This window comes from Phaenicophaeus curvirostris, chromosome 5 (assembly GCF_032191515.1).
Source record: "Phaenicophaeus curvirostris isolate KB17595 chromosome 5, BPBGC_Pcur_1.0, whole genome shotgun sequence".
Classification (NCBI taxonomy): domain Eukaryota; kingdom Metazoa; phylum Chordata; class Aves; order Cuculiformes; family Cuculidae; genus Phaenicophaeus; species Phaenicophaeus curvirostris.
In genome coordinates, this window is record NC_091396.1 from 68576661 (window position 1) to 68593744 (window position 17084).

The 17084-nt window shown below is 57.6% G+C and overlaps 1 protein-coding gene across 1 annotated transcript; it reads left to right on the plus strand.

The window, feature by feature from the left end:
• Positions 1-680: 680 nt before the first annotated feature.
• PYGL (glycogen phosphorylase L) lies at positions 681-17005 on the plus strand. The gene is made up of 20 exons (XM_069856788.1): positions 681-933; positions 3247-3348; positions 5884-5962; positions 6247-6350; positions 8242-8373; positions 8948-9059; positions 9146-9228; positions 10288-10431; positions 10594-10686; positions 10932-11078; positions 11610-11773; positions 11876-11990; positions 12629-12730; positions 12810-12957; positions 13067-13125; positions 13917-14058; positions 14519-14726; positions 14805-14939; positions 15614-15680; positions 16362-17005. The coding sequence occupies exons 1-20, from the start codon at positions 691-693 to the stop codon at positions 16548-16550; spliced, it is 2568 nt and encodes an 855-aa protein (XP_069712889.1). The 5' UTR covers positions 681-690; the 3' UTR covers positions 16551-17005.
• The last annotated feature ends 79 nt before the right edge of the window (positions 17006-17084 follow it).

The window sequence follows — 17084 nt, forward strand, 5'->3', positions numbered from 1 at the left end:
GGGTCACCCCCCTTTTCTCACGCTCTGTCCCTCCCCAGCCCTCCTTGCACCCCCTACGCCCACCCCCAGCTCCCTTTGCACCCCCTTGTCCCCCCGAGATGTCTGTTCCCGGGGGTCCCCCCTTTGCCCCCCTCTCTCCATCCCCAGCCCCCCCCTTTTCTCACCCTCTCTCCATCCCCAGCCCCCCCTTTTCTCACCCTCTCTCCATCCGCAGCCCCCTCTTTCCCCCCCTCTGCCCATCCCCTGGTCCCTTTGCACCCCCTTGTCCCCCCGAGATGTCTGTTCCTGGGGGTTCCCCCTTTATCCCCCTCTCTCCATCCCCAGCCCCCCCTTTTCTCACCCTCTGTCCATCCCCAGCCCCCCATTTGCCTCCCTCTCTCCATCCCCACCCCCCCCTTTTCTCACCCTCTCTCCATCCCCAGCCCCCTCTTTCCCCCCCTCTGCCCATCCCCAGGTCCCTTTGCATCCCCTTTTCCCCCAGGGTTCCCCCTTTTTCCCCGGGGTCCCCCCTTTGCCCCCCGTCCCTCCCACCCCTCAGCTGGCAGCTGGTGCCGCTGCCCATCGCTGTCTCAGTCCCTCACCCGGGTTGCCAGCGCGCGGTGCAGGGACAGAACCGGGGTGCTGGTTGGGGTACCCCCATCCCCACCCCCGCCGTCTCTCTCCCCATCATCCCCCCGCAGCCCCTCCGCGATGTCGCGGCCGCTGTCGGACCAGGAGCGGCGGAAGCAGATCAGCATCCGCGGGATCGTGGGAGCTGAGAGCGTGGCCGAGCTGAAGAGGGGCTTCAACCGCCACCTCCACTTCACCCTGGTCAAGGACCGCAACGTGGCCACCCCCCGCGACTACTACTTCGCCCTCGCACACACCGTCCGGGACCACCTGGTGGGACGATGGATCCGCACCCAGCAGTTCTACTACGAGAAGGACCCCAAGGTGGGACCGGGGGATGCTGGGGAACCATCTTGGCAGGGTGGGAGGTGGTAGGAGAACCTCAGATCTTCTGAGGTCCCTCTCTTTTCCAAGGTTCTTGGCTTTTCCAAGTCCTCAACTTCCCTGATGAACATTAGGAAAAAATTTTTCATGGAAAGGGTCATAGGGCACTGGGCACTGCCCAGGGAGGGGGTTGAGTCCCCTTCCCTGGAGGGGTTTAAGGGATGAGTGGACGAGGCGCTGAGGGACATGGGTTAGTGATTGATGGGAATGGTTGGACTCGATGATCCGGTGGGTCTCTTCCAACCTGGTGATTCTATGATTCTGCGACTCCAACTTTCCCGAGGTGGCTGCTGCGTTACAGCCAGGATGGGAACTTTTACACCCATCGTAACCGCTTGGGCACAAACCTTCCCTCTGGGAATGCCAAAAATAGAGAATGTGGCGGGGACTTGGGTTTTTCCTGCCTTTAGGAACGGTCCTTCTCTCTTTGCCAAGCGCAGGGAGTGGACTTTACCAAGCGAGGCCACCGTCCTTTGCTTTGCAAAACAAACAGCGCGCGGCTGGCGGGGAGCGGGGCGAGCGAGGGCTGCTTGTTGTCCCGCGGCGCTGGCGTGGGCGCAGCTCCCCCGGAGCAGCTGCAGAGCCTTCTAGGGTCAAGGAGTTGAACGGCTTAAACACACACAGAACCGGCCACGAGCGGGTCTTGTTGAGAAGAATCCCAAGGCCGAGCTGCGCCACAGCCATCCGAAGAGCGAGGGAGCCGGTTTGGGCTGGAGTTTCTGTCGTGCCGCTCACCTGCGCTGGCTCGCAGCAGACACGGGGCTGGGGATTAAAGCCGTAATCCCCTCCGGACACCTGGACAGCCCTGTCGGCTCCAATTTCCTCCTGGCAAAGCTGTCCCCCCTCAATACCTCGCTGGGACGGGGCCAGCCTGTGGTAGCTCCGTCCCCTCCTGTGTTGTGTAGGGAGTGCTTCGAGCACACAGGGGCCCAGGGGGCCAAGAAGGCCAGCGGAATCCGGGCTTGGATCAGCCATGGGGTGGCCAGCAGGAGAGGGAAGGGATCGTCCCCCTGGACTCAGCGCTGGTGGGGCCACACCTTGAATGCTGGGGTCAGTTTGGGTCCCCTCACTCCAAGAAGGACATTGAGGGGCTGGAGCTCGTCCAGAGAAGGGAACAGAGCTGGGGAAGGGGCTGGAGAACAGGGGATCTGGGAGCCGCTGAGCTAGGGGTGCTTAGCCTGGAGAACAGGAGGCCAAGAGGAGACCCCGTCGCTCTCTTCAGCTCCCTGAAAGGAGGTTGTGATGAGGTGGGTGCTGGGCTCTTCTCCCAAGTAACAAGAGATGAGAGGAGATGGCCTCAAGTTGCAGCAGGGGAGGTTTAGACTGGATATTAGGAGGAATTCCTTCACGGAAAGGCTTCTCAGGCCCTGGCAGAGGCTGCCCAGAGAGGTGGTGGAGTCCCCATCCCTGGAGGGGTTTAAAAGACGGGGAGATGAGGTGCTCAGGGATCTAGTTTAGCAGTGGACAGGTACCGTTGGACTCGATGATCTCAAAGGTCTTTTCCAACCAAACCATTCTATGAAAGCAGGGAGAAAAAAAGATGAGCCTTTTCTAGGGCTTGAACCCAGAGGTTCTCCTGTAGCGTCTGCCGGGCATCGCTGCCCCCGGCTCTGCTGGGAACACACCAGTAAGCCCAGCCGGTCCCCCGGCACAGCTCCTGTCAAGTCAGCGACTTCCTCCAGCTTAAATCCTTCCTTAAAACCTGCGGGTGCTGACGCGGGGCTTACACAAGCCTTACTGGCCGCATCCTGCACCGGTCACGTCGGCCAGAGGGCAAGTGAGAGCGCGCTGCGCTCCTCAGGCCGCGCGGCAGAGGAAGCCTGCGTCCCCGCAGCTGGCCCTGGTTCTTGCTCAGTTTTCCAGTTGCATTGCAGCTCAGGGTGACGTTGGGAAACATCTCTTTGAAGCTGAACTTTGTCCCAGCGTGGCCACCGGTGCTCTCGAGGTGACCCTCCTGGAGCTGGTCCTGCGCTCGGACGGGGCCACAGGGCTTGTCCAAACAAAACTGCCTCCGCGCTGCCTTCCTCCTGGCTTGGGAGAGGGCAGTGATGGGAGAGCAGGGCTGGGCCTGCCCAGCACGGCCACCTCCAGGGAGCTCCAGCCCTCCAATTCCCACCGCAAACCACCTCGCTCTGCTGGGACTCGGGGGTTTTTCCTCTTGCTTTGGGGTAACGCCCGATGGCAGCTTCTGGGGCCCAGAGGAGCCTCCTCCATCCCTGGGGAAGGTGATTACGGGGTGGTTTTCTCTTTCAGAGGATTTACTACCTCTCCCTGGAGTTCTACATGGGGCGGACGCTGCAGAACACCATGATTAACCTGGGGCTGCAGAATGCCTGCGATGAAGCCATCTACCAGGTGAGCAGCCCAGGGGGTTGGTGAGGATGTTTTCTGGGCGTTCGGGGTGTGATCCCCACTTGCCCAGCTGCAGCCCGGCCGGCAGGGAACACAAACCTCGCTCTGGCTCCGTAGTTGCAGTCAGGAGACGTTCAACCAGCGAGGTGAGAGCCCGCAGGCTGGGCTCACCTCACACCTGGTGGTAGCACCATGGTCTGAAGCTGAGAGACCCCGTGTGTAACAAGTAACGAGTGATAGGACTGCAGAAAATGGCCTCAAGTTGCACCAGGGGAGGTTCAGACCAGATATCAGGAAAAACGTCTCTAGTGAAAGAGTGGTGAAGCCCTGACAGAGTCTGCCCAGGGCAGTGGTGGAGTCTCCATCCCTGGGAGGGCTCAAAAAGCACGTAGATGTGATCCTTCAGGACATGGTTTAGCAGGCACGGTGATGTTGTGTTGATAGTTGGACTGAATGAGCTTAGAGATCTTTTTCCAACCTTAACAATTCTATGATTTTATGATTCTGTGACCTGGATGGCTCCCCAGCTCCTGGGGGTGTTTGTGGTTTACACACTGGCTGCAAAGCCCTCCCTGAGCCTCAGGTGATGCCTCAGTGGATAAAAGCTGCTCCAGAACCTGCTTGGGAAAGGGCTGGTGTTTGGAGCCTGATGGGGGCTGCCCGGCTGAGGGATGAGGCACAGTGCCACCGGGCACTGCTGGGATGGAGGCTCCAGGGCCCGTAAGCAGCCAGAAAGCTCAGGGTTATAGCTAAGAGGCCATTAATAGCAATAACCAAAGACAGAGGGCAATAAAACCTTGGCCAAACTCATCCCCAGGCAGCACGGGCAGTCGGGATATCGGAGGTTTTCAGCGTGGCTCCTTTCCCCTGACCCTGCGCTTGTGACCGAAGCCGTCCTGCGGGGCGGTTGCACAATAGCAGAAGCAGGTTTTGCACGTTCAGAGGAGAGGAACTTATTTTTAGGGGGTTTCAATTTTTCTCTGTTCCCCTGCAATGAGCCCAGCAGGGGGAGGGTGGAGGGGAAGAGCCTGGGATGCTGCGTGGTGGTCGTCTGGGGAAGCAGAAAGCGCGAGGCTATTTGGAAATGATCTTTTTTGCAGTGATGGCAGGTAAAGCTCGGGAGGAAACGCCTCCTTATTATGGGTGCTGAGCCTCCTGGACACACAAATGCCTCTAAAATAACATGCTTGGCATACTATATGATGATATTTATGATTAAGATATTTCTCAGCACAGGAAGGACATGGATCTGTTAGAGCAGGTCCAGGGGAGGCCATGGAGATGATCCAAGGGCTGGAGCAGCTCTGCTGAGGCCAGGCTGAGAGAGTTGGGGTTGTTCAGCCTGGAGAAGAGAAAGCTCTGGGGAGACCTTAGAGCAGCTTCCAGCGCTGAAAGGGGCTCCAGGAAAGCTGGGGAGGGGCTCTGGATCATGGGAGGGCAGGGAGAGGACGAGAGAGAATGGTTTTCAGCTGAAAGAGGGGAGATGGAGATGAGATCTTGGGAAGAAATGTTCTCCTGTGAGGGTGGGGAGGCCCTGGCCCAGGCTGCCCAGAGCAGGGGTGGCTGCCCCATCCCTGGAGGGGTTCAAGGCCAGGTTGGATGGGGCTTGGAGCCCCTGATCCAGTGGGAGGTGTCCCTGCCCATGGCAGGGTGTGGAACTGGATGATCTTTAAGATCCCTTCCATCCCAAACTGTTCTATAATTCTATGATTTCTGTAGGCATTCAGGGCTGTTGGGTGTCCTGAAGCACCAGCAAGGCTGCTCCTGGTGCTGGTGTCCCTGGACCTCTCTGTGACCGGCTGCATTGGGAGATGTCACTGCCCGGTTGCTGTGGGACCAGGGCTGTCCCTGCTTGCTGTGACCGTGGGACATGTTTCTGTGGGAAAAGGTGGCTCGGCCCTAGCAAGGCGCTATCTTATTTCCCTCTGAGCAGCCTGAGGAGCTTTGCATAGGCAAAACCTCTTCCTCCCATAGAATCCCGGGCTGGAAGCTTTACATTTCCTTGTAAAAGTGGTGTAGCCACTTCTCTAGGTGTCTCTGTTACAGGATGATGCCCAGAGTCAGGGGGATGGGCTCCTGGGTGCCTGCTCCAGGAGAATGGGGGTGCTGGGGAGCAGGAAGGCGACGTCAGCCCCTAGGGCGTGGAGGGAAGGAATGATCCTTGGGAGACCTGCCCGAAACGTCTGGGGCCATGGGAGCAGCACCCTGATTACAGCTGGGTGCATCTCACCCCTGAGAGCTTGTCTGCGAGGTGAAGGTCACGTGTCCCGTGTCAAGGCTGGAAGAGTGACTTAAACACCAGAGCTGGTGGCTGCCACAATGTGGAGGGGCAGAGGGACTGCTTTGGGTGTGGATCCCCATCTCCCAAGTGCAGGAATGGGTTTTGGATGCCTTTCCTCCCCTCCTGGAGCCCACCTGCAAAGCTGAGGGGGTGGCAGTTCTGGATGCGAGGCAGCAGCATTCCACCAGGGCTTCTTCCACGTGGGGCCGGCTGCTGTAAGAACCTCTAGCCCATCACCTTCTCCGTCTTGTCTGCAGCTCGGGTTGGACATGGAAGAGCTGGAGGAGATCGAGGAGGATGCTGGTCTGGGCAACGGTGGTCTTGGACGGCTTGCTGGTGAGTGAGCCCCACAAATGATCTCGTTGCCTGGGTGGTGGGGAACAACCCTGGAGCCTTGGCATCCTCTGCAGGGGGGATCTAAACCCAGGGAGGGTTTCATCGCTCCAGCCTTTCCATGCGTGGGGTGGGAGGTGCTGGGTGGCCGGGGGCGAGCGGCGGCTGCAGCCTTGGCTCGTGTCCCTGCAGGATGGCTGCTTGCTGCCTTCTGCTCTCTCCAGAAGGACCTGCTGTGTCCCGGGGCTCTTGGGTCACTGCTCACTGCTGTCCCTTGTCCCTGGCAGCCTGCTTCCTCGACTCGATGGCAACGCTGGGGCTGGCAGCTTACGGCTACGGCATCCGCTACGAGTATGGCATCTTCAACCAGAAGATCCGGGATGGATGGCAGGTACGGAGAGAGCCGCGTGGCCCTCGGCTTCCCCCAGCATATCCAAAGCCCCGAGTCCAGCCTTCCCCTTAGATCAGGGCTCACAGATGCTCTCTCTTAGCTTGGAGACTGCTGGAGCCAGAGCGGGTGCTGCGATATTGTCTCCTCCCAGAAGAATCATGGAATGGTTTGGGTTGGAAGGGACCTTTAAAGCCCATCCAGTTCCAGCCCCCCCTGCAGGAGCAGGGGCAGCAGCAGCTCAGGTTGCTCAGAGCCCCATCCAACCTGGCCCTGAAAGTGTCCAGGGATGGTGGTGGCCACCACCACCCTCAATGTCAACAATATCTCCCTTATATCCAGCCTGAATCTCCCCTCCCTTATTTTAAAACCATTTGCTTTTGTCCTGTCAGCCCTGTCTGTAATGCGAGAAGAGACTGAAGCTCATCAATTCCTCCCAGTTAAAAATGGGGCAAAAAAGCACTAAAGGTGCATAAACACACAAAAAAAATAATTGCTAATCTGTGCCCACACTGTTTAATTACACAGGCAAAATACGTGGCTGCAAACACAATACTGTGAGGGAGTGTGTGTGATGTAATATCCAGCACCAAACACAACGCTGCGATAGGCTGTGTGTTAATTGAAAGGAGAAAAAGAGGCCGTGCACTTAATTCAAAAAGGAGAAAAGGGAGGAAAACAAGAAAAGGAGAGGAAAAGCTCAGCGGTCCTGGTTCCAGCGCTGCTCTAGCCAACCAGGGCTCAATCCATAGGCGGCTCCACCTGCAGTTTCCCCATTGCTGGGCTCTATTCTTTTACTTTTATAGCTGCAAGGCTCAGATGATGTCTCCGAGTGGCTTATAATGCGTTATTTTACTGAGTGTTTGAGACAAATGAGACCAAGAGAACCTCCGCCCTTTGTCCTTCTCTTTGGATGTGATGAGCTCCCTCTGGGCACAGCCCCTCCCTTTAATCAGTCCTTTGGGATTAAAGGTTGATAGGGTTGTCAGGGTCCCTGGTCTGTCCTGGTCTTCTACAGATGTTTAAAACTTGTCAGATGTTTTGTCAAACAAGTTTAACTTCTCAAACCGGTGCAAGGTTTGCCTCCCTCATGGAGCTGCAGCCACCCTGTGCTGCCTAGGAGCTAGCAGTAGGCTCTCTTTGGGAGTTCTCTGGTTGCCCTCAACATAAGAAGGAGATGGAGCTGTTGGAACGGGTCCAGAGGAGGCTACAAGGATGATGTGAGGGCTGGAGCACCTCCCATATGAGGACAGGCTGAGAGAGTTGGGGTTGTTCAGCCTGAAGAAGAGAAGGCTCTGAGGAGACCTTATAGTGACCTTCCAGTACCTGAAGGGGCTACAAGAAAGCTGGGGAGGGACTGTTCACAAAGGCTTGTGGTGACAGGTCTAAGGGCAATGGGGATAAACTGGAGGGCAGATTCAGACTGGACATAAGGAAGAATTTCTTAACGCTGAGGGTGGGGAGGCCCTGGCCCAGGTTGCCCAGAGCAGCGGTGGCTGCCCCATCCCTGGAGGGGTTCAAGGCCAGGTTGGATGGGCCTTGGAACAACCTGATCCGATGGGAGGCATCCCTGTTCCTGCAGGAGGTTGGACTGGATGGGCTCTAAGGGTCCCTTCCAACCCAAACCATTCTATGATCTCAGTCACAACACATTGGTGCTAGCAGTGTATTAAGAGGAACATTGCTTTCATCCCCACCTCCTCATCCCCATCCATCACCCCTCTGGAAGATCTCCAAGGTCCAGAGTGGTCGGGGCAGAGCCCTGTCTCCCGGCTCACCCTGCGCTGTTGAAATTTGGGTTTAGGGTAGATGGACTCCAAAGCATCATTCCCAGCCGCCCTCCAGGTGGCACAACCCAGGGAGGTTCCTCACCCACTCTCGCTCCCTTCGGCAGGTGGAAGAAGCCGATGACTGGCTCCGGCACGGCAACCCCTGGGAGAAAGCCCGTCCCGAGTACATGCTGCCCGTGCATTTCTACGGGCGCGTGGAGCACACGGCCACCGGCGCCAAGTGGGTCGACACCCAGGTAAGGGTTGGGACGCAACCGTGTGAGTCTGGTGCGAAGGAAACCCCCTTAGGTGGCTTGTCCCATTGCCCTCGACACGGATCCTGCCACCATCCCTGCTGGGGAGGGTGATGGTGACAAGGCTGCTTCGCCGGGGTGGAAAAGGCAGTAGTGGAGCAGATTGGGGAGGATGGAGAAAGGGACGCAGATGGGTTTTGCTGCTCCACATCTGCAGCCAACCTCTGAAATGCCCCAAAGCACATGCAGCAGGTCTGTGCACCACACGCAGCCCAGCGTGATGGTTTTAATTAAGCTTCTCCTGAGTCTTGCAAGCCTCTCTCCATCCCCTGAGCGCTTCTGGCAAGCACCATCCACTGGGAATACCTCGGGGAACCAGCGTGGGCAGGGGGTATCAAAAACATCCCCATGCATACAACCCCGTGGAGGTGGATGTGACCCCGTGGAGGTGGATGTGACCCTGAGCTCTCTCCTGCAGGGGGATCGGTGGGGTGGGGGGTGTTCCAGCAGGACAGGGGGCTCAGGGGCCACCAGCCAGGGACACAGCCTGGCCCCAGCTGCCCTGCCGATGTCCTAGGTGGTGCTGGCGCTGCCCTACGACACCCCTGTGCCCGGCTACATGAACAACACCGTCAACACCATGCGCCTGTGGTCGGCTCGGGCCCCCAACGACTTCAACCTGCGGGACTGTAAGTGGGTGCTGGTGGAATGCTGAGCGAGTTGGGCTTCAGGGTAGGTCCCACACCCACCTTATCCTTCTTCTATTCCTCCCCAGTCAATGTCGGAGACTACATCCAGGCTGTGCTGGACAGAAACCTGGCAGAGAACATATCCCGCGTCCTCTACCCCAACGACAACGTAAGTCAGGATGGAGAGGTGTCCCTGGTTTAGGGATGGCTGAAGGGCATGGGCTGGTGTTTGATAGGAATGGTTGGACTCGATGATCCGATGGGTCTTTTCCAACCTGGTGATTCTATGATTCTGTGAAGATCGTGGAGCAGCCCCTCTTACTGGGACATTGTAGAGGTGGTTTGGTTGTGTTCCAAGCCACCTGCAGTGCTCGGATGGGGATTGCTGCTTCTCGCCAGCGCTGCCCGGCGCCGCAGCAGAGATGAGTTTGTTCCTGGGCAGATCAGTGCTCAGTAACGGGGAGGGAGTGGGGATGAGCACGTCCTCCTGCAGAAATGTTCCTCAAGTCTCGAAATATAACATGAAGACAACCTGATGAATGCTGGCATTTCCCAGCCAGCCCCTTGCAGCCCCAGGACTGGAGATGGTGCCTCGAATCGCCCTCTTGCTGTGGGTGCTCTTGCCGTGGTGCGATGGGATGTTGGGCTGATGGTCGGATTGGATGATCTTAGAGATCTTTTCCAACCTTCCCTGGCCACAAAACAAACTGTTGAGCAGGGAAGGTGGCTCTTCTTGCTCTGTAGCCCATTTGGGCAGGCCCTGATGGCTTTTTTCCCTGTTTGATCCTACCCCAGGGGAGCCCTGGTAGTGAATTTCCTTCCTGCAGATCCTCTTGCAAACCAGCAGGCTGATGTTTTTGCTGCATGAACGGTGGCTTTAATTCATCTTAGGAATAGCTCCTAGGTGTTACAGCCCTCAGGGTTTCCCTTCTGGTTTCCTGAGGACTTTTCCTTGCAACCCAGACTTTCAAACTAGGAACAACAGGTTCTGACAATGCTCGAGGGAGATTTAAACCTCTGTTTGCACCAGCACGTGTCAAAGTCCTGTGCTGGAATCTGGAAAGGAAGAAGATATTGGGGTTAGAGCTGGTGCCAGCACCAGCACCAGGGGCTGGTGTTGTGCCGTGTGGGTCCCCCTGCGTCAGGGAGCCCTGGGGAGGCTCAGCTCCTCCAGCACAGGCGCAGCTGGGCAGCGCGGTGCAATCCTGCCTTGCTCCTCTGCTCACAGTTCTTTGAGGGGAAGGAGCTGCGGCTGAAGCAGGAGTACTTCGTGGTGGCTGCCACCCTCCAGGACATCATACGCCGCTTCAAAGCATCCAAATTCGGGAGCACGGACAGCGTCCGGACAGTGTTTGATTCCTTCCCCGACCAGGTATGAGCCGGGGTTGCTCTGACATGCACCTCAGAGCTTGTTTTGATGCCTTCTGGATGCACCCCCATTGCTGGAGAGGTTTTGTGGCCCCTGGGTGGGTTCCTGTGCCCCAGTGCAGTTGGATGCCCCTGTGTCCCCATGTGCCACCTGTCCTCCCCGCAGGTCGCCATCCAGCTGAACGACACCCACCCCGCCATGGCCATCCCTGAGCTGATGAGGATTTTTGTGGACATTGAGAAGCTGCCATGGAACAAGGTAGGGAGATCCGACTTGGTCCCTGGATCCTTTCTGCTCGCACCCGCCCTCCCACTCAGCCGTGGCAGAGGAGCTGGGGAACAAGTTTTGTAGGTGCTGCTGGCTTGGGGAGTGATGTGGAGCGGTCAGGTTGGGTTTAACCAGCAGGAACTGGAGAAGCCAGCTCTGTGGGTGAACCACGCGTGGGTGACGGCACCCAGGCTGCCTTCACCATTGCTGCTCGTCTCCGGCTCTCCTCCTGGCAGGCCTGGGACATCACCAAGCGGACCTTTGCCTACACCAACCACACGGTGCTCCCCGAAGCCCTGGAGCGCTGGCCGGTGGACTTGGTGGAGAAGTTGCTCCCCAGACACCTGCAGATCATCTATGAGATCAACCAGAGGCACCTGGATGTAAGTGCTTTGGGGTGGAAATGGAGGCCCTCTCCAGGGAGGGGAATGGGGGATGCACAAATCGATGATGTTGGGTGTGTGGCCAGGTGGTTCTGGTTGCTATTTTGGGAGACTGGTGTACAGGAAAGCCCTTCCCACTGATCTGGAGACATCCTGCGGTTAGCGGCTATTTTAAGTGCCCATTGCAGCTGGCATTTCTTTGCTCCCTAAATGCTAAGTTCATCCTGGAGAAGGATGAGGTTGGCGGTTCAAAGGTAGATGGTGGTTTGGCCTCCTGGTCTGGCAGCACAGGGCTTTTGCTGAAACTACCCTGCTGGCCAAGCACATGTGAGGGTTGGGGGAGTCCTTCTGTCCAGAGAGGTCTGTGCTAGGGAAGGGCACCCTTTGGAGGACATCTGCACCATCACTCAGGAGTAAAAGCCACTGCTCTTGCTGGTGTTGAATGCGCTGGGGACATCACTCTTTGGGAGCCATTGGGTGGGACATCCCTAAAGGCGCACTGCTCACCTCCTGTCCCACCTCCATGGGCAGTACATCGCATCCGTCTTCCCTAACGACGTGGACCGGCTGCGCAGGATGTCCCTGATTGAGGAGGGAGGCGTCAAGAGGATCAACATGGCCCATCTCTGCATCGTTGGCTCCCACGCCATCAACGGCGTGGCCAAGATCCATTCCGAAATAGTCAAAACTCAAGTGTAAGTGTGGGGAGGGAGGCGGTGGTGGGTCACCCTCAGCTTGGAAGCGGCGGTGGTGCCAGGCGCCTGAGCCTGAAGCTGCCCCCTCCCTTGCCCTCACAGCTTCAAGGATTTCGCGGCGCTGGAGCCAGACAAGTTTCAGAACAAGACCAACGGCATCACCCCGCGGCGCTGGCTCCTGCTCTGCAACCCAGGGCTGGCGGAGCTCATTGCAGAGGTAGCAGCATGGGGGGAGCACACTGGCCCTCAACCCTTCCCAACCCCAGCGAGACGGCTCCAACCTCAGCTATTTACATCTTTTCATAGAATCATAGCATGGTTTGAGTTAGAAAGAACCTCAAAGCCCATCCAGTCCCACCCCTGCCCTGGGCAGGGACACCTCCCACTGGATCAGGGGCTCCAAGCCCCATCCAGCCTGGCCTTGAACCCCTCCAGGGATGGGGCAGCCACCACTGCTCTGGACAGCCTGGGCCAGGAAAACATTTCTTCCTCAGATCTCATCTCAATCTCCCCTCTTCAGCTGAAAACCATTCCTCCTCATCCTCTCCCTGCCCTCCCTGATCAAGAGCCCCTCCCATGCTTTCCTGGAGCCCCTTTCAGTGCTGGAAGCTGCTCTAAGGTCTCCCCGGAGCCTTCTCTTCTCCAGGCTGAATAACCCCAACTGTCTCAGCCTGGCCTCGTACAGAAGGTGCTCCAGCCCTCGGATCTTAAATGGTCAAGCTCTGTTTGTCTCTCACCCGAGTCCCCAGCTCCTGCTTTCCAAGCTCTGTTGTCTTTGCCGGGCAGGAGAAGTGCCCCTGATGGAGGCAGCTTCCACCATCGCACGGTCAACATGTGTGTGTCCTCCTGTTGCAGAAAATAGGGGAGGACTACGTGCGGGACCTGAGCCAGCTGACAAAGCTCCACGAGTTTGTGGACGACGACGTCTTCATCAGGGAGGTTGCCAAAGTGAAGCAGGTGAGGGATATGGGCAGGGGGGAGAAAAGGAGGAGGGGAGCACAGGGTGGGGGGTGACATAGTTCCTACCCTCCCCCAGGAGAACAAGGTGAAGTTCGCGCTGTACCTGGAGAAGGAATACAAAGTGAAGATCAACCCTTCCTCCATGTTCGATGTGCACGTGAAGAGGATCCACGAGTACAAGCGGCAGCTGATGAACTGCCTGCACATCATCACCATGTACAACCGTAAGCCACCGCGTGCCCCGCTAAGGGACACCCTGCCCGGGGGGCACCAGCATCCCTGTCCCTTGGGGCTGCAGCTAAAACAGGGGGTGACACCAGGCATCTTCTCCAGGCATCAGGAGGGACCCTGCGAAGCTGTTTGTGCCGAGGACTGTGATCATTGGGGGCAAGGTAAGTTGGGCCACGAGTTGCAGGCATTTTCATAGAATCATAGAAGGGTTTGGGTTGGAAGGGACTTTAAAGCCCATCCAGTCCTAATCCCCTGCCATGGGCAGGGACACCTCCCACCAGATCTAGTTGCTCCAAGCCCCATCCAGCCTGGCCTTGAACACCTCCAGGGATGGAGCAGCCACACCCTCCCTGCGCAACCTGGGCCTCCCCACCCTCATTGTAAACAATTTCTTCCTTGTATCCAGTCTGACTCTCCGGTCTCTTAGTTTAAAAACATTATTCCTTGTCCTGTCACACAGACCTTGCTAAAAAGTCCCTTCCCAGCTTTTCTGGAGCCCCTTTCAGTGCTGGAAGCTCCTCCAAGGTCTCCTTGAAGCCTTCTCTTCTCCAGGCTGAACCAAGTCCAACTCCCTGCCTGCCCTCAGATGGGAGGTGCTCCAGCCCCGGATCATCTCCATGACTCTCCCTTTTGGGGGAAGGCCTTGAAAATGCACTCGGAGATTTCAGTGCAGATGTCTCATGGGGCTGTGTTCATGAAACTCCCCAGGAAGAGCTGGAGAAGCACTTATTGGCTTCTACTCAAGCAAGGCACCAAGTTTCCTGGGGGCTTGCACAACCACGTGCTGCCTGTGGTCACACAAGCTCCCAAAAACTTAGTGATGCAACACGTGGGTCAGATGAGGAGATGGGAGCCGAGCTGAGCAGGTGCTTCCCTGGGCACGTGGGAGCTGGGTGCTCCTCACTTGCCCCTGACTCCAGCCCTCTGGGCTCACCCGTGGCTTTTCTCCTAGGCTGCCCCAGGATATCACATGGCTAAAATGATCATCAAGCTCATTAATGCTGTGGCTTGGGTGGTGAACAATGACCCCGCTGTGGGCAGCAAGCTGAAGGTCATCTTCCTGGAGAACTACAGGGTCTCGCTGGCGGAGAAAGGTAACCCACGTGGGGCACACTGTGGGGAGGGGATGTCCACCCCGTGGCTCTCCACCACCCCATGGCTCCATCACTACAAGACAGCAGCTCATGATCAGATTTGAGATAGAAGGGACCATGGAGGTCATCCAGCTCCACCCCCTGCCATGGGCAGGGACACCTCCCACTGGATCAGGGGCTCCAAGCCCCATCCAACCTGGCCTTGAACCCCTCCAGGGATGGGGCAGCCACCACTGCTGTGGGCAACCTGGGCCAGGGCCTCCCCACTCTCATGGGGAAGAATTTCTTCCTCTATGTCTCATCTCAATCTTCCCCTCTCCAATTTAAAGCTGTTCCCCCTTGTCCTGTCACTGCGTGCCCTCGTGCATCTAACAAGATCCCTGAAGATGTAACGTCCTTCAGCACAATGCAAAGCCAAACTGGTCACCGCGAGCCCCCTGTGTCTGTGCTTTATTGGCAGTGATCCCTGCGACCGACCTGTCCGAGCAGATCTCCACAGCGGGCACCGAGGCCTCGGGGACGGGGAACATGAAGTTCATGCTCAATGGTGCTCTGACCATCGGCACCATGGATGGAGCCAACGTGGAGATGGCCGAGGAGGCTGGAGAGGAGAACCTGTTCATCTTTGGCATGAGGGTGGAGGACGTCGCAGAGCTGGACAGAGAAGGGTGAGGGCTGGGGATGCTGCGCGGGTGCCACCACAGGCAGAGGAGCAGCACTATCTCGTATCAACCCTTCCCCACCAGGTACCGCGCTCATGAGTTCTACAACCGGCTCCCTGAGTTGAAACAAGCCGTTGACCAGATCCAGGGTGGCTTCTTCTCCCCAGAAGAGCCTGACCTCTTTAAGGATGTGGTCAACATGCTCTTCCACCACGACCGGTGAGTCCTGGGATGGGTTTCTCTGGGTTGGGTTCCACTCAACTCCTGGTGCGTGCGCAGAGCAGCCCCCAGCACCAACCATCCAGCCTCTGGCTAATAAGGTCCTGTTTTCTGGCCCTGATGTTGTGCATGTGGAGAAGCAACTAGAATCATAGAACCACCAGGTTGGAAAAGACCCATCGGATCATTGAGTCCAACCATTCCTATCAAATACTAAATAATAATTGATAATACTAAATAAATACTAATTGATGTTCCACAGGTACCAAAGGCTCTCCGTGTACGGCACTTGATGCTCGCCCCCCTAAAGCCTGGGGTACATTAAGGCCAAGACGCAGTTGGGTGCGCAACCCTCACCAAATGATAGATGCTTTTAGGTCTCTCAAGGGCTTTCCTGGCCAGAGCTTTAAGCACTTGATGGCCTTGGGCCTTTGCACTGGGGGAGATGTTTTCCCGGTGAGCTGACACCGGGTGTTCCCAGCCCACACTCCAGCACCCCCAGGCTTGCAGGGCCCTGTGCAGACAGGGCTTGGGGACACCAAATTCATCTGAAGCCTTCATGGTGGAGAAAGCCCCAGAAAGCCTGAGCTCTGTGCGCTGCAGCCACTGGCCACCGCTGTGTCCTACCTGAGCATTTCTGCCATCACTGACTCCTCCTCTCTTCGCTGCTACAGGTTTAAAGTCTTTGCAGACTATGAGGCTTACGTCAAATGCCAGGAGAAGGTCAGCGAGCTGTACCTGGTGAGTGCCAGCCTGGTGGTGAGGTGGGGGACCTGTGGTGGCAGTACAAGATCCGAGCCCGGAGAAGGGATCTGGTGGGGTTCCTGGTGAGGAGGGTTCTGGCTGTGCTGCTACAGGGCATTATAGAATCATGGAAGGGTTTGGGTTGGAAGGGACCTCAAAGGTCATGGAGTTCCACCCCTCCTGCAACAGGCAGGGACACCTCCCACTGGATCAGGGGCTCCAAGCCCCATCCAACCTGGCCTTGAACCCTCCAGGGATGGGGCAGCCACCACTGCTCTGGGCAACCTGGGCCAGGGCCTCCCCACCCTCACAGGAGACCATTTCTTCCTAAGATCTCATCTCAATCTCCCCTCTTTCAGCTCAAAACCGTCCCCCCTTGTCCCATCCCTGCCCTTCCTGATCCAGAGCCCCTCCCCAGCTTTCCTGGAGCTCCTTTCAGCGCTGGAAGCTGCTTTAAGGTCTCCCTGGAGCCTTCGCTTCTCCAGGCTGAACAACCCCAACTCTCTCAGGCTGTCCTCCTATTTCCAAAGGAAAGGCAAGGCCTGTTCTCCCAGCAGCCAGGTGCTCCAGCCCTCGGATCATCTTCATGACACTCCTGCTTGAAAGCCACTCTTGGGGCCAATGTGGCACCCGTGAGCACAAGCCTCTGGCCTCATCGTCCCACCCCTGTCCTTGCAGAACACCAAGGCGTGGACCAAGATGGTCATCAGGAACATTGCTGCAGCCGGCAAGTTCTCCAGCGACCGCACCATCAAAGAGTACGCGCGGGACATCTGGCACGTGGAGCCCTCCAACCTGAAGATCCCCCCGCCCAACGAGCCCAGGGATGCTGTTGAGGACAAGACCCTCAACGGCACGGCGGCGTAGGGGCACGGAGCTGCTGCCTACGGGAGCTGGGGGACGCGAGCCCGTGCGCCGTAAAGCTCTCTCTGCTGTCTCGTGTCTCTGTTTCTGGCTTTCCGACAGGGAAGGGGGGGATTTTGATACCAAGCGTGTCACGCGGAAAGACCAACCATGGTGTCCTGTTGCTTGCTTAGGTCCTAAAATTAAATGTGCCGTTGGGAGTCCAAGGGGCTGCTTGCTGAAGCCTAAAATTAGGGACCAGGCTCGCTTGCACCAAGCTAACGCAGAAGGAAGGGGCAGGAGGCAAGCTGGGGCTCAGGGGGGCAGCACAGCTGGACACAGCTGTCTGGGCCCTTGCAGGTGATGCTGAAGCAGGACGTGGGGTGCAGCTCGCTTGTCCCACGGCCTCAGTGCTGAGGGGGTTGGCAGTGAGGCTCACGTACCCCAGCCACCGCCCTGGAAGATGCTCCCGGCCACAGCTGGCGTGGTCCTGTCCCAAGAGCAGCACCCAGATCGCAGCAGCATCTCCATCCCCTGAGGAACCCGCAGTGGCCTCGA

Coding starts and splice junctions, on each gene's coding strand:
- PYGL (XM_069856788.1), top strand. CDS start 691: ATGTCGCGGCCGCTGTCGGACCAGGAGCGGCGGAAGCAGATCAGCATC. Junction 6,351..8,241: donor AGATCCGGGATGGATGGCAG/GTACGGAGAGAG, acceptor TCCCTTCGGCAG/GTGGAAGAAGCCGATGACTG. Junction 9,229..10,287: donor TCCTCTACCCCAACGACAAC/GTAAGTCAGGAT, acceptor CTCTGCTCACAG/TTCTTTGAGGGGAAGGAGCT.